Source organism: Hyperolius riggenbachi, chromosome 3 (genome assembly GCF_040937935.1).
Source record: "Hyperolius riggenbachi isolate aHypRig1 chromosome 3, aHypRig1.pri, whole genome shotgun sequence".
Taxonomy (NCBI): domain Eukaryota; kingdom Metazoa; phylum Chordata; class Amphibia; order Anura; family Hyperoliidae; genus Hyperolius; species Hyperolius riggenbachi.
The window spans coordinates 465,035,921-465,051,027 of NC_090648.1; the positions used below are offsets into that span (position 1 = coordinate 465,035,921).

General features: G+C 45.0%; 1 protein-coding gene across 2 annotated transcripts in view; it reads left to right on the forward strand.

The window, feature by feature from the left end:
* The first annotated feature begins 7,974 nt into the window (after positions 1–7,974).
* The window catches only part of SLC25A48 (solute carrier family 25 member 48), a 46,338-nt gene continuing 39,205 nt past the window's right edge, over positions 7,975–15,107 (forward strand). The window contains exons 1-2 of one of the 2 annotated variants that reach the window (XM_068273026.1): positions 7,975–8,130; positions 8,321–8,364. In XM_068273026.1, the coding sequence (XP_068129127.1) occupies positions 8,085–8,130; positions 8,321–8,364 (90 nt within the window). In that variant the 5' untranslated portion in view covers positions 7,975–8,084. The remainder of the gene's footprint in view (positions 8,131–8,320; positions 8,365–15,107) is intronic. The other variant, XM_068273025.1, reaches the window with a different exon arrangement.

The following is a 15,107-nucleotide window of genomic DNA, read 5'->3' on the forward strand; positions in this document are numbered from 1 at the left end:
ATCTCCCGAGGAGCTGGAGATTCAGACAATACTGCAGGCAAGGATACCCTGAGGAGCAAGGGGGTTCAGACTGTACTACTGCCAGTGGACACCTGAGGAGCAGGGACCACTGACTGTGCTGCAAGAATGATCACCTGAGGAGCAGGTGATTAAGACTACACTACAGCCAAGGATCTCCTAAGGAGCAGGAGATTCAGACTGTACTGCAGCCAGTGGACACCTGAGGAGCAGGGACCACTGACTGTACTGCAAGGATGATCACCTGAGGAGCAGGTGTTACAGACAGTGCTGCAAGGGCTGATCACCTAAGGAGTAGGTGACAGCTCTTAGAGATTCCTCACTACTGGCTAGGCCCACTAGTGAGGACAGGAAGGTCAGACAAGCAGGGTAGGCAACGTACGGACAGATCAAGTACAAAGACGGAAGGCTGATTCGATGTCTAGGTTCAGGCAGAGTCGTCAACAATAATTAGATAGGCAGAGGTACCGAATCAGCAAACAGGAGAGTAGTCTAGTCAAGGAAGCAGAAGGTCATAACAGATAAACAATAGCAATGTAATAATATCCTAGTCTAGGTGTGAGGTCCTTGGTTTGAACACCTGGGATCTAGACTAAGTACACAGATAACACAATGCAATTAGTACTTTAAGCTATCAATGGAAACTGGCTAAGTGTGGATCCCCAGCTCCAGCTGGTTCTAGCACATTGTAGGATCTGACTAGGGTCTGAGCGCTAACACGTTAGCATTTGCAACAGCAGACAACCAGCAACTGACAGGCAGGTCCTATATATACTCAGAGCGCTCCACAGCGCCGCCCTAGTCACTCAGTCAATCCGGAGCACTACTGGAGTCAGCTGACCGGCTGATCAGCTGACTGCTCTTTTACTTGCATAAAGGTCCTGTTGCCTGGCGCGTAGCTCTCAATCTATGTGCACTAGAGGGACCAGGCAAAGCAGCAGCATGTAGCTGCGCGGCAGAGGCCGCCGGCTGATACGCGGAAATAGCCGCCATGCCGCTTGGCCATGCGGCAGTATCTCCGCTATCCTTTACAGGACCCCCCAACCCTGAGGAGTGGACCCCAGACACTTCCTACCCGGCTTCTCAGGGTGTAAGTCATGAAGCTCTTTTTTTAATTCCTCCGCATACATGCAACAATCCGGCACCCAAGTTCTCTCCTCCAGACCATATCCCTTCCAGTGGACCAGATATTGTACAGAATTTTGCACTAATCGAGAATCCAATATCTTCTCGATCTCATACTCAGGTTGGTCGTCAACCATCACAGGAATGGGGGGGGGGGGAGAGAGGAATCCACATGCACCGCAGGCTTCAACAGGGAAACATGGAATGATCTTACACCTCTCATGCTGGCTGGGAGATCAATCGCATAAGTGACCTCATTGATCTTTCTGGACACCGGGTATGGGCCTACAAATCTGGGTCCTAACATAGGTGACGGTTGTTTTAACGCTAAATGCCGAGTAGATACCCACACCATTTAACCTGGAGAAAACTTCCACTCTACAGACCGTCTCTTATCTGCCTATTTCTTCTGAGTCTGGAAAGCTTTTCCCAAATTCCTCTTAGCCAACACCCAGATCTCCTTTAAAGGGGAACTGAAGAGAGAGGTATATGGAGGCTGTCATGTTTATTTCCTTTTAGACAATACCAGTTGCCTGGCAGCCCTGCTGATCCTCTGCCTCTAATACTATTAGCCATAGCCCCTGAACAAGCATGCAGCAGATCAGGTGTTTCAGTGGTTCAGACTTGTAAGTCTGATCTGACAAGACTAGCTGCATGCTTGTTTCTGGTTTTATTTAGATCCTACTGCAGAGAAATAGACCAGCAGGGCTGCCAGGCAACTGGTATTGATTAAAAGGAAATAAACATGACAGCCTCCATATACCTCTCTCTTCAGTTCCCCTTTAATGACCTTTGCCAATCCTCCAGGGCCGGAAACTGGGTAGATGCCACAGGTAATGGAGAAAACTTGGGAGATTTTCCCGAAACTACCTGAAAAGGGGAAAATCCTGAAAAGGAACACTTCAGATTATTATGTGCAAATTCCGCGAATAGCAGGAACTTTACCCAATCTGACTGTGCATCTGCCACATAACATCTGAGGAATTGTTCAAGAGACTGGTTAACTCTTTCGGTCTGACCATTGGTCTGTGGGTGGTAGCCTGATGAAAAAGAAAGGTCCATACCTAACTGATGACAAAAGGCTTTCCAGAATTTTGACACAAACTGAACTCCCCTATCTGACACCACGTTCTCCCGGATGCCATGCAGTCGGAAAACGTGCTGAATGAAGAGATCAGCTAACTCCTGGGCCGAGGGGAGTCCTTTCAGAGGGACGAAATGAGCCATCTTACTGAACCTATCAACTACCACCCAAATGACCGTCTTGCCCTCAGACTTGGGGAGTTCTCCTACAAAGTCCATTGACAAATGAGTCCAGGGTTCATTTGGCACTGGTAGGTGTTGTAATGTACCCACTGGTGCCTGGCGAGAGGGCTTACTTCTAGCACAAACTGAGCACTCTCTCACAAACTCTTTACAATCAAGTGCCAGCGAAGGCCACCATACACATCTGGCCAATAGATCCTGAGTTCGAGCAGCCCCGGGATGCCCAGCATTCTTATGAGAATGGAACAATTGTAAAAGTTGTAGGCGAAAAGGAAGTGGTACAAACATAACCCCCTCAGGCTTTCCTTCTGGAATGTCTTGTTGATAGGGCCCTAGAGTAACCGTCCAGTCCTCCCAGGTTTCGGTAGCTGCCAACACCACCTTTTGAGGTAGGATGGTCTCAGGGGTTGAAGGCTGAACTGTCTCTGGCTCGAAACACCTAGATACGGCGTCTGCTTTGATGTTCTTACTACCTGGTGTATACGTTATGACAAATCTGAATCTTGAAAAGAATAAGGACCAACGGTCCTGTCGGGGACTAAGTCTTTTGGCCCCTTCTATGTACTCCAAGTTTTTATGGTCTGTATAGACTGTGATGGTATGTTCTGCCCCTTCCAGCCAATGGCGCCATTCTTCAAAGGCTAACTTAATGGCCAAGAGCTCTCGATTGCCAATATCGTAGTTCCTCTTTGCAGGAGAGAACCTACAAGAAAAGAAGGCACATGGGTGTAGTTTGCCTTGCAGACCGGAGCACTGAGACAGTACAGCCCCAACCCCAATTTCTGATGCATCGACCTCAACAATGAAGGGGAAGGTGACATCCACATGTCTCAGAATGGGAGCAGAACAGAACAATTTTTTCAGTGTGGCAAAGGCGGACTGTGCCTCTGACGACCAGTGGTAAGTGTCAGCCCCCTTTTTAGTAAGGTTGGTGAGGGGTGACACTACCGAGGAGAACCCCTTGATTAATTTTCTGTAGTAATTGGCGAAACCAAGAAATCTTTGGAGTGCCTTCAATCCTATAGGTTGGGGCCACTCCAAAACAGCAGACTTTTTCTGGATCCATTGAGAGACCAGAAGTGGATATAATATATCCCAAAAAAGGAACTGTAGTGACCTCGAAGAGGCACTTTTCTAACTTTGCGTACAGTGAATTCTGTCTTAATTTTCTTAAAACAAACTTGACGTGCTTACGATGTTCTGTCAAATTAGGGGAGAAAATCAGTATGTCGTCTAGATAAACTAGCACAAATTTCCTCAGGACCTCCCTGAAAACCTCATTGATTAACTCCTGGAAGACGGCAGGGGCATTACACAACCCGAAGGGCATAACCAAATACTCGTAATGCCCGTCGGGCGTGTTGAATGCCTTCCATTCGTCACCGTCCCTAATGCGTACCAGGTTGTATGCACCTCGCAGGTCCAACTTGGAGACGATACTGGCATTGGTCACCTGAGCAAACCAATAGTCAATCAGAGGCAACGGTTAATGATTTTTACTGTGATCTTATTCAAACCACGATAGTCAATGCAGGGTCTAAGCACACCGTCCTTTTTCTGTACGAAAAAGAAGCCAGCCCCGGCTTGTGACCGGGAAGGACGGATGAAGCCTTTGGCCAAGTTTTCTTTAATGTATTCCTGCATTGCCACTTTCTCAGGTCCTGACAGATTATAAAGATGACCTCTAGGAGGCATACAACCAGATCTTAATTCTATGGGACAATCAAAACTCCGGTGAGGCTGGAGTCTATCTGCAGACTTTGGACAGAACACGAATTCTGCATTCTGTACTGGCACCCCTTTGACCTGTATCTTGGTAGCGCAAATAGCAACTCTCTCCAAACAATGATAATGACAATGGGTTGACCAGCTCTGTTGCTGACCTGAAACCCAGTCAATCTGAGGGGAGGGGAGTTGCAACCAGGGCATACCAAGGATAATGGTAGAGGTTGCCATGCGCAGGACAAGGATCTGTAATTTCTCTTTATGTAACACCCCTATATTACACAATAATAAGGGGGTTTGGGAAAGAGGTTGTCTACTTTGTAACGGAGAGTCATCCACCGCTGTGACCAGAATCTGCCGGTCTAGAGGGAGTAAGGGAATCCCCAATTTTTTTACAAAATCATATTCTATAAAATTGACTGCAGAGCCGGAGTCCATAAAGGCTTCTGTGGATATGGTCTGACCTTCCCATGTAAATGGAACATGGAAGGAGCAGACGATTATTGTTTAGAGGTAAAGACTGCTCACCTAGGGTATTACCTCTGACTACACCTAGGCGGCAGCGTTTCCCGACTTCTTAGGACAATTCTGAACCATGTGACCCTCCTCAACACAGTATAGAAAGAGTCTTTCTGATTTTCTGCGATTCTTTTCCACCTGCGTCAACCTAGAATGTCCGATTTGCATCGGCTCAGGCGGAGGTGACGAGGGTGGAGAGTAGGCGTAGGAGACATATCTTACAGCATTTCTGCCACGGGTCTGTTTCTGATAGCGTAAGCGACGATCTACCCGTACTGCTAAAGAAATTGCATCGTCTATGGACTTGGGCTCAGGATGTCCTAACATCAAATCAGAAACTGCATCAGATAAACCTGACAGAAAACAGTCTAATAGAGCGTATGCTCCCCATCTAGCTGACACAGCCCACTTCCTGAACTCCGCAGCATAAACCTCCACCGGATCACGACCCTGCCTGAGGGTCTTTAGTTTCCTTTCAGCAGTGGAAGCAATTTCCAGATCATCATATATAATGGCCATGGCCTTAAAAAATTCCTGAACTGAGGATAATGCCTCATGCTCTGAATGAAGACTATATGCCCAGGTTTGTGAATCTCCTGACAAAAGGGTATTTATAAATGTTACGCTCTGACACTCAGTTCCTGACAAGTTAGGCCTCAACTCAAAATAAGATAGCACCCGATTTCTAAAGTTCTGAAAGTCAGATCTATGTGCAGAAAACTTCTCAGGTACGGACGTGCGAAGGTCCGTGACTGGAGGGGATCGCACTGTATTATCAGCCGTTTGAAGGACCTGTACTGACCCAGCCAGTTGTGTGATCTGAGTCTGTTGGGTATCAATAACTCTGATGAGGTTATTCACTGAGGTAGTCAGGCCTTCAACTTGGCTGCGCAGTGCATCCATAATGTTTGGTCTGCTGTTCTGTAACGATTGGTGTCAGCAACACAGATTTTTCTGATTATTGGTGATCTGCAGTATCACCAATAATACAGATACTATACCTGATTATGTGGTGATCTGCAGAATCACCAATAATGCTAGTATAGCTAGACACGGGACAACCAATGTGGGATTGTGTTTTGGTGCAACAGTAATAAGAAGAGGAGATCTCCCGAGGAGCGGGAGATTCAGACAATACTGCAGCCAAGGATCCCCTGAGGAGCAGGGGATTCAGACTGTACTGCTGCCAGTGGACACCTGAGGAGCAGGGACCACTGACTGTGCTGCAAGGATGATCACCTGAGGAGCAGGTGATTAAGACTACACTACAGCCAAGAATCTCCTGAGGAGCAGGAGATTCAGACTGTACTGCAGCCAGTGGACACCTGAGGAGCAGGGACCACTGACTGTACTGCAAGGATGATCACCTGAGGAGCAGGTGTTACAGACAGTGCTGCAAGGGCTGATCACCTAAGGAGTAGGTGACAGCTCTTAGAGATTCCTCACTAATGGCTAGGCCCACTAGTGAGGACAGGAAGGTCAGACAAGCAGGGTAGGCAACGTACGGACATATCAAGTACAAAGGCGGAAGGCTGATTCGATGTTTAGGTTCAGGCAGAGTCGGCAACAATAATCAGATAGGCAGAGGTACCGAATCAGCAAACAGGAGAGTAGTCAAGGAAGCAGAAGGTCATAACAGATAAACAATAGCAATGTAGCAATATCCTAGTCTAGGTGTGAAGTCCTTGGTTTCAACACCTGGGATCTAGACTAAGTACACAGATAACACAATGCAATTAGTACTTTAAGCTATCAACGGAAACTGGCTAAGTGTGGATCCCAAGCTCCAGCTGGTTCTAGCACACTGTAGGATCTGACTAGGGTCTGAGCGCTAACACGTTAGCATTTGCAACAGCGGACAACCAGCAACTGACCGGCAGGTCCTATATATACTCAGAGCGCTCCACAGCGCCGCCCCAGTCATTTAGCCAATCCGGAGCACTACTGGAGTCAGCTGACCGGCTGATCAGCTGACTCCTCTTTTACTTGCATAAAGGTCCTGTTGCCTGGCGCGTAGCTCTCAATCTATGTGCACTAGAAGGACCAGGCAAAGCAGCAGCATGTAGCTGCGTGGCAGAGGCCGCCGGCTGATATGTGGAGATGCCATGCCGCTTGGCCATGCGGCGGGATCTCCGCTATCCTTTACAGTTAAACAACGAGAAATGAAACACATGCTATATCTTCTTGTAAACATTCCAATTATGCAAAATTTTATGCAAATGTATGCAACTACGGACCAATCAAATAAAGCAGAGGTGGGATTTGATCAGACCATTTTCAAATTTCAGAAAAATCGCAGATATATTTGCATAATTCTGCATGATATCAAAATTATTTGCATGTCATTGACCTTTCCTATTAAATATATCTCTTTCAGTTGCTCTTTTAGGGATGTTTCAGAGGCTAATTGTAGACTGGATGAATGCTATCCCAGTCATGCTATTGGAATTAACACATGTGTAGCTTACTCTGGTCTTAAACCTCTTTCAGACAGACAGACGATATTTGTGCTTGCTGCGCTTATTGTCTGCCAGCCACATATGCCTTTCAGGTTCAATTAAATTGCAGCTGAATTGCAGCGTTTGTAACCCTCAGTCAGCCTGGCTCTATTCTGGTACATTGCTGAGGAGAGGGAAACTTGTCGTCTCCCCACCCACATTCCTGTTCCTCACTGATTAGCTGAGGGCAGTTCAGTGTGACAGGCTGAGGCTGTGAAGGGAAATACACCTCACCGTTCTGCAGAAGCTGCTGAAATTTGATCTATGCTGTGCTCACATGTGTTTACAAAGCAAGCTAGACATGACAGTGCAGTTTCTAGGAGGGAAAAAAAGAGTAAGGGAGGAAATTACATCAGGGATGGCTTCAATCAGCGGCCGTAAATATGGATAATGTCTGGAACAAGTAAGTTGAACAAGTATTAATCTACTTATATATGTGGTTTTTTTCCTGGGATAGTATGGCTGACCCTGCTACTTCAAGTGAAATTGAAAATAAATTTGTTCCTTAAAAGAAAATTTGTGGCAATTAGACGCCATCAAAATCCTTTTTATTTCTCTTAACATGAGTATAAATGTTTTGGAAATGTCCTTACTGAAAACACGGATGCCTTCTTCCATCTGCTTCACATATGATGGAATTTCGGCACTGTGGATTGGGCACAGCAGAACCGCACTGTCTGTGTGCTGAGCGCACTTGTCCAAAACCAAAAGTAAGCAAGTTAGTGAAAAAGTTAATAACCATGAACTATTACTGGCATTGGTAGCATAATCAGATGACTGAAAACGCTGCTGCATCTGCCAGCAGAACACATTTGTTTTGTGCATTTAAAACCTTTGGACTGAAAGAAAGCAAATATACTGGGAAAGGACATGTAGCTGTCTGTGAAAAAGAATATTTACGAGAGAGAAGATACACTGTCCTCAAAAGCTGTCATGGGGAGGGTCCAGATAGATGATTTTTTAGCTGGATGTCTCGGAGGTAAGAAGAACTGTTTTTGTTTTTATGTTTTTACCACCCGATAGTTATTAAGTAGCATTTTGCAACATCTTTAAATGATTTGGTATCCAGCATGTGATGAGTAATAACACAGTATTATGTACTGTCAAATGACTATTGCTTTTATTTACTCTATATATAAAAAAGTCACAATGTTTTTTTTTCTATGCAGGGGCTGCTAGTGTTATTGTAGGACACCCTCTGGACACTGTTAAGGTATTTCTTTGTTATATAATATGTGGCTGTTGCACAAAATAAGATACGCTCCTCTTTTGGCAACTATGAGGTTTATTCACAACTAAGCAGTGTTATGACGTAAATCCACACAGGTAGTTAATCAGCTCTACTGAGACTCTGATTACCTCACCTGTAATTGTGTGTGGTTTCCTGCAAAAAATGCACTGTTGGTGGGCCTTGAGGACAGGGTTGGGGAGCTCTGGCCTAAAGGACACCTGAGGTTAGTAAGAAAAAAAAACAAAACATAAGTTACCTTAGTAGCTGCCTCTGGATGGTCCAGAGACTTCCTGAATCCTCACTGAGCTCACCATTATCCTGGGTACACACGGTACGATTTTCTGTGTGATAGATGGATCAGATAGATAAAGCCCCTCATGTCCGATATTACTCCCGATCGATTCTGTGCCCAATTTCTCATAGAATGGAAAAAGATAAGAAAAACGAACGAAGATAAGGGAAACGAGTGCAGAATTGTGTGCAGAATCGAGCGGAAAAAAACGATTGGGTCGGAAAATTGCATGGAAAATCTTACCGTGTATACCCAGCATTCCATTACAAGGTCCATCTTCATCTTCTGGTCACACTTCCAGCAGCCTGAGTATGAGGACATCCAGACTGAGTATGCACCATTGAAAACACCTTTGTAAGTGCTTTGTTCTACTGAGCATGTGCGGAGCTTACTGTCACATGCCCAGTCCATATGTGCTCGTCATTAGGCCACACTTGCAACCAGAAGACACCTATGTGACTAGCGCTGATGGAATAGGTAAAGAGGTACCCAGCATTGGAACGGTGGGCTTTAAGAGGATCCGGGAAGCCTCTGGACCATCTTACATTACATAGTATTTATACAGCACCAACATCTTACGCAGTGCTGTATATACAGACTGGCTCACAATCTCATCCCTAGCATAGTCTTATGTCTATATCATGTAGTGTAGTGTATGTATCATAGTCTAGGGCCAATTTAGGGGGAAGCCAATTAACTTATCTATATGTTTTTGGGGTGTGGGAGGAAATTAGAGTGCTTGGAAGAAACCCACGCAGACACGGGGAGAACATACAAACTCCTTGCTGATGTTGACCTGGCTGGGATTCGAACCGGGGATCCAGCACTGCAAGGCGAGAGCGCTACCACTACGCCACCAATACTACCCAACATTGAGCCTCAAGGAAACAGAAAGCACACTTATCCTGCGTCAGCCAATCCCCCGTAGGTTCTGGGTAATCAAGACTCTACTACATAACTATATTATAAGAAGTTTCAAGTAAACTGGCAGCCTTTCTTTATGCCTAGCTTTGTTGCTCACATAGTGGAGCTCTCTGCAATTGTAGAAGGCCGCAAATCACACTCAAATACACATATCCATAGCCTGCTGCTGATTTGCTTATGGTGTTTTTTTTGTTTTGTTTTTTTGCTGTTGGAAAATGCAACCAAAATCCCCATCACAGAAAATGCAATCTTTGAGGCCTCATTCACACCTAAAATCAAAAACATAAACGCAAGCGTTTTGCATTTTTGTGCACTTTTTTCCCCTCCTCCCGGTGCTCTACTGTGCGCTGCGTTTCTGGTAGAAGCGCTTTTCTAAGCTCTTTCCCAGAGCGGTTTTGTAATTCACTCCCTGACGCAAGTCAGGAAGTGAACTCCCGGAAGAGAATAAATACAATGTATTTATTCTAAAAACCGCAAACGCAATCTTCGCATAAAAAGCGGTTTTGTGAGTGTTTAGCGCTCTTCCTGGTATACCATTTTTGGGGCGTTTTTTTTGTATAATGGAAGGTATTTCCATTATACCAAAAAACGCCCCAAAAATGGTACAGGCACCGCTTTGCTGAACGCACAGCGCACGAATCGCTCTGATATGAACCTTCTCATAGAGATTCATTGCGCAAGAGTTTTGTAAGCAGTTTTTAAAATCGCCCACGCGTTTGAAAAGAGGCCGAAAACACCCCTAGTGTGCTCGAGCCCTCAAAATTACTAAAAAAAAACAAGTTGGTGAAAAAAATAACATTTCCTACCTTCTCCATTCACATTTTTGACAGCATTTTCTTACATGTGAGTTAGTGAGTTTTAGGATGAAATCTATGGAAAACTTCAGATGCTACAGAGGCGAGAACTCCCTGAAATAGGAGCAAACCACTGAGCCCCACCCTTGTCCAAGGTTAAAAGGCATATTTAATAAAGTAGCGCAAACACAAAGTGCAGTAAACTATATCAGCTAGTGTGAGGCAAACATCGTAAAATTAGGCCCTCTGGTAATTCTGATGAATTTTGGACCAATTCTGTTCTGCAGTAAATATGTTTTTGTCGTCATTTAAAGGTTTTTATAGATAGTGTAGGGGTGGCAAGGAATGCAATTTTCAGCCATATCTGAATGTGCAAAATTTTTAAAGAAGGATTTAAAGAACAAAAGAAATGAGAGGTAAACGGAGGGTGACATATGTATTTCCTTTTTGAGCAATACCAGTTGCCTGGCTGTCCTGTTGAGCATCTGCCTCTAATACTTTTAGCCATAGACCTTGAAAAAGCATGCAGCAGATCAGGTGTTTCTGACATTTTTGTCAAATATGACAAGATTAGTTGCATGCATGTCTCTGGTGAGATTCAGTCACTACTGCAGCCAAAGAGATCATCAGGATAGCCGGGCAACTGGTATTGTTTAAACGGAAATAAACAAGGCAGCCTCCATATACTTCTCGCTTCTGCCTTCCTTTAAAGGAATACTGTAGGGGGGTTGGGGGAAAATGAGTTGAACTTACCTGGGGCTTCTAATGGTCCCCTGCAGACGTTCTGTGCCCGCGCAGCCACTCACCGATGCTCCAGCCCCGCCTCTGGTTCACTTCTGGAATTTCAGACTTTAAAGGTTGAAAACCACTGTGCCTTGCTTTGCCGTGTCCTCGCTACCGCTGATGTCACCAGGAGTGTACTGCGCAGACACAGACCATACTGGGTTTGCGTAGTACACTCCTGGTGAGGACACGGTAACGCAGGCGCAGTGGTGTCAGACTTTAAAGTCTGAAATTCCAGAAGTGAACCGGAGGCGGGGCTGGAGCATCGGTGAGTGGCTGCGCGGGCACAGGATGTCTGCAGGGGACCATTAGAATAGGTAAGTTCAACTCATTTTCCCCAAACCCCCCCCCCCCCCTACAGTAATCATTTAAAGAAGCAGTGGGGATCACAAGACTGTGTTGCTGGCGCTAAAAATGAGAGTCTAAATTTAGGAAAAATTCTATTTTAGTTCTGAATAGTGCAGAAGGAGGTAAGAAACAAACCTTTGTTATGGGAAGGGGTTATTGCACAATACTCTTTTATGGACTGTTAATGCCATGTAGTGGTTAATGCCCCAGAGTATTCTCTAAAGACATCTCTAGCTTTAAATAATTATACTATTTAAGAAAAGACAAACGCCCATCCAATTCAACCTCATTTTTTAAAGTGGGATGAAACTCCATATTAACTGAAAAAAAAAATCATCCAATTAGAAATTACTTATTTAACTTACCTATCCTCATTTAGTGTTCACTGTCAGATATACCGTGTTTCCCCAAAAATAAGACAGTGTCTTATATTAATTGGTGCTCCAAATGTTGTGCTAGGGCTTATTTTCAGTAAATGTCTTATATTTCTATGAGCACACATGTTCCTGTGCTGTGTGTCCTCCTGCCTTCCCCACTGTGTCACCTCTTCCTCTTGTGTGTCCCTGTGCCCCCTTGTACCTTTAGAGTCCTCCTGGTGTCCCCCTTCTCTACCCGTGTTCTCCTATATCCTCTGTCCTCACGTGTCCTGTGTAACCCTATGTTCTCCTAGTGTCCCCTGTGTCCTCCGATGTCCCCCTTAATCCTCCTCTTACTCCTAGCTCCATGCCGCGCTGTCCCCTGAGTCCTGCGATGTCCCCCAATTCTCTTCTTCCACCCAGTTCCATGCTACTGTGTCCACTATCTTCAGCCTATGGGGAAGAAGTACAGCAACTTGTGTCTCTCCTGGAGCCAATGATCTCGTACGCGGGACCATGGCTCTGTCATTGGGCCGAACACTGCACTGGCTGAGTAGCAGCAAATGCAGTGATTTGCTCAATGAAGGAACCTTGGTCCTGCCCGTGATACCATTGGCTCCAGTAGAAAGGGAGGGGGGATTCAATTATCTTCTGGTTATAGTGTCCTTATCCTATTCAAAATAGGAAGCTTTCTGTTATGTGCATGCTAAGATAAGCTTGTAACTGTAGCTTAAAGGGCAACTGAAGGGAGAGGGATATCGAGGCTGGCATATTTATTTCCTTTTAAGCAATATCAGTTGCCTGGCTATCCTGCTAATCCTCTACCTCTAATACATTTAGCCATCAACCCTGAACGAGCATGCAGCAGATCAAGTGTTTCTGACATTATTGTCAGATCTGAAAGATTAGCTTCATGCTTTTTTCTAGCATTATTCAGACACTATTGCAGCCTAATAGTCCAGCAGGACTGCCAGGCAACTGGTATTGTATAAAACGAAATAAATATGGCAGCCTCCATATATTTCTCACTTCAGTTGTCCTTTAACCAGTTCACTCCCATGGGTTTTTACCCGAACGGACCAGAGCAATTTTCAGTGCTTCTCACTTTTATTCCCTAATAACCTTATTACTATTTATCACAAGAAAATGATCTATACTTTGGTTTTTTTCACCACCAATTAGGCTTTCTGTGGGTAGTACATTTTGTTAAGAATTATTTTATTCTAAATGCGTCTTAATGGGAAAACTAAGAAAATAATGGAAAAAAATCATTATTTCTCAGTTTTCGGCCATTATAGTTTTAAAATTAAATGTTCTCCTGTGGATAAAACCAATACATTTTATTTGCCCAGTTGTCCCAATTATTAAACCGTTTAAATTATGTCCCTATCGCAATGTATGGCGACAATATATTATTTTGAAATATAGGTGTTATTTTCTGTTTGTTTTGTTTTTTTTGTCTGGTCCATAATTACAAGCACCTATGTAGTAAAGTAATTTTCCCTCATAAAACATAAATTAAAAAAGCTGAGTCCCTAAGGCAACTATTTACGTATTTTTTTTCAACTGGTGTTTTTTTACAAGTGTTTTTTTTTTTTTTTTTGGGGGGGGGGCTGGCTTTGGTAATGTAAGTTATTAATTTTCTAAGTATTGTGTAAGTATGTATGTGCTTGTATGTGTAGTTTTACTTTTTGACCACAAGATGGCATTAGTGAACACTTTCCCGTTATAGGAAGTGTTCACTTTTTTTTCTACATTTAACTACACTGTGACGCAGAGCCGGATTAAGGCTAAATGGGGCCCTAAGCAAAGTAACTGATTTGGGCCCCCCCATCATGTTGTAATAGAATCAGAAGATGCAGCTGCACAGCAACATGCCGCACACACCGGGGCAGCCGAGCTACTGGTTGCTATGGGCAACAGCCCACTTTCCTCTATGGGTGCACAATGCAGGGAATAGCAGCGGCAAAATGCAGAGTGAGAGATGAATGGCAAGGAACATTTGCACTCAGGGGCTGGGGCACCCCTGTGAAGAGGGCACCAGATATCACAGCAGCAGCACTTTCCCCCTGCATCTCCAGCCTGGCAATAGCAGAAAGCTCTGGACACCGCCAAACCGGAAGCCGTTTCCCAGACAGAAATACATAACCACCCCACCACCGAACAACCGATTTCCTCCCAAACTAGACAGCCACCATGCAGCCTCCATCCCAGTGAATACGATAGTCCAGCAGAGAAGGTAGCCGCAGCGGGGGAGAATGACAGCACCAGATGACTCACATTCACCTATTGCGATCCAAGCAATAGAGGTCCCGTCATCCGGAGCCCATCTGTCTCCTCTAGAGTGCTGCCGCTCTGTTACTACTGCTATTACTACTTCCTGTCTGATCTGAGAATCAGGAAGTTCAGAGCGAGCAGCTGCACTGTAGTAGAGACAGATGGGTTTCAGATGACGAGATCTCTATCCCTTGGATCATGGATAGGTGAGTGAGCGTTTACCATCTGCTGCTATCATTCTTGCTGCAGCTGTGGTTCTCTGTGGGAAGGGAGGGAGGAGTGGGCAGCGGCAGAGCGCACAGTAGCAGGAGTGGGACCTAGGAGGAGAGCCTGGCTCTGAAGACAATCAGCAGCGCACGGCATCATTTGACAAGACAAGACAAGACAAATAACATTTATATTGCGCTTTTCTCCTGGCGGACTCAAAGCGCCAGAGCTGCAGCCACTAGGACGCGCCCTATAGGCAGTAGCAGTGTTAGAGAGACTTGCCTAAAGTCTCCTACTGAATAGGTGCTGGCTTACTGAACAGACAGAGACGAGATTCGAACCCTGGTCTCTTGTGTCAGAGGCAGAGCCCTTAAAGGGACTCCGAGCAGTGCCTGTGGGTATGCCTTTAAGCATACCCACAACTAATTAATTACATCTTCACACCTACCAGCATGATGTTTGTAATTATATCCCCCTGGGTTCCTTATATTTCATTGCATTGTGCTGAATCGAGCTGCCGACTTTGGAGAAAAGTCGTCCTGTGTAATACAATGTAACTATGGAAAGATGCATATCATTTTGAAGCTCTCTTTCTCCTCTTTCCAATGATAGATGAACTGCCACCCTATGCCTTTTAGTTTTTGCAATTTCCGCGATCGAAATTGCCGCGGCCGCGATTTCGATCGCGAAAATAGCGAAAACTAAAAGGCATAGGGTGGCGGTTTATATATCATTGAAAAGAGG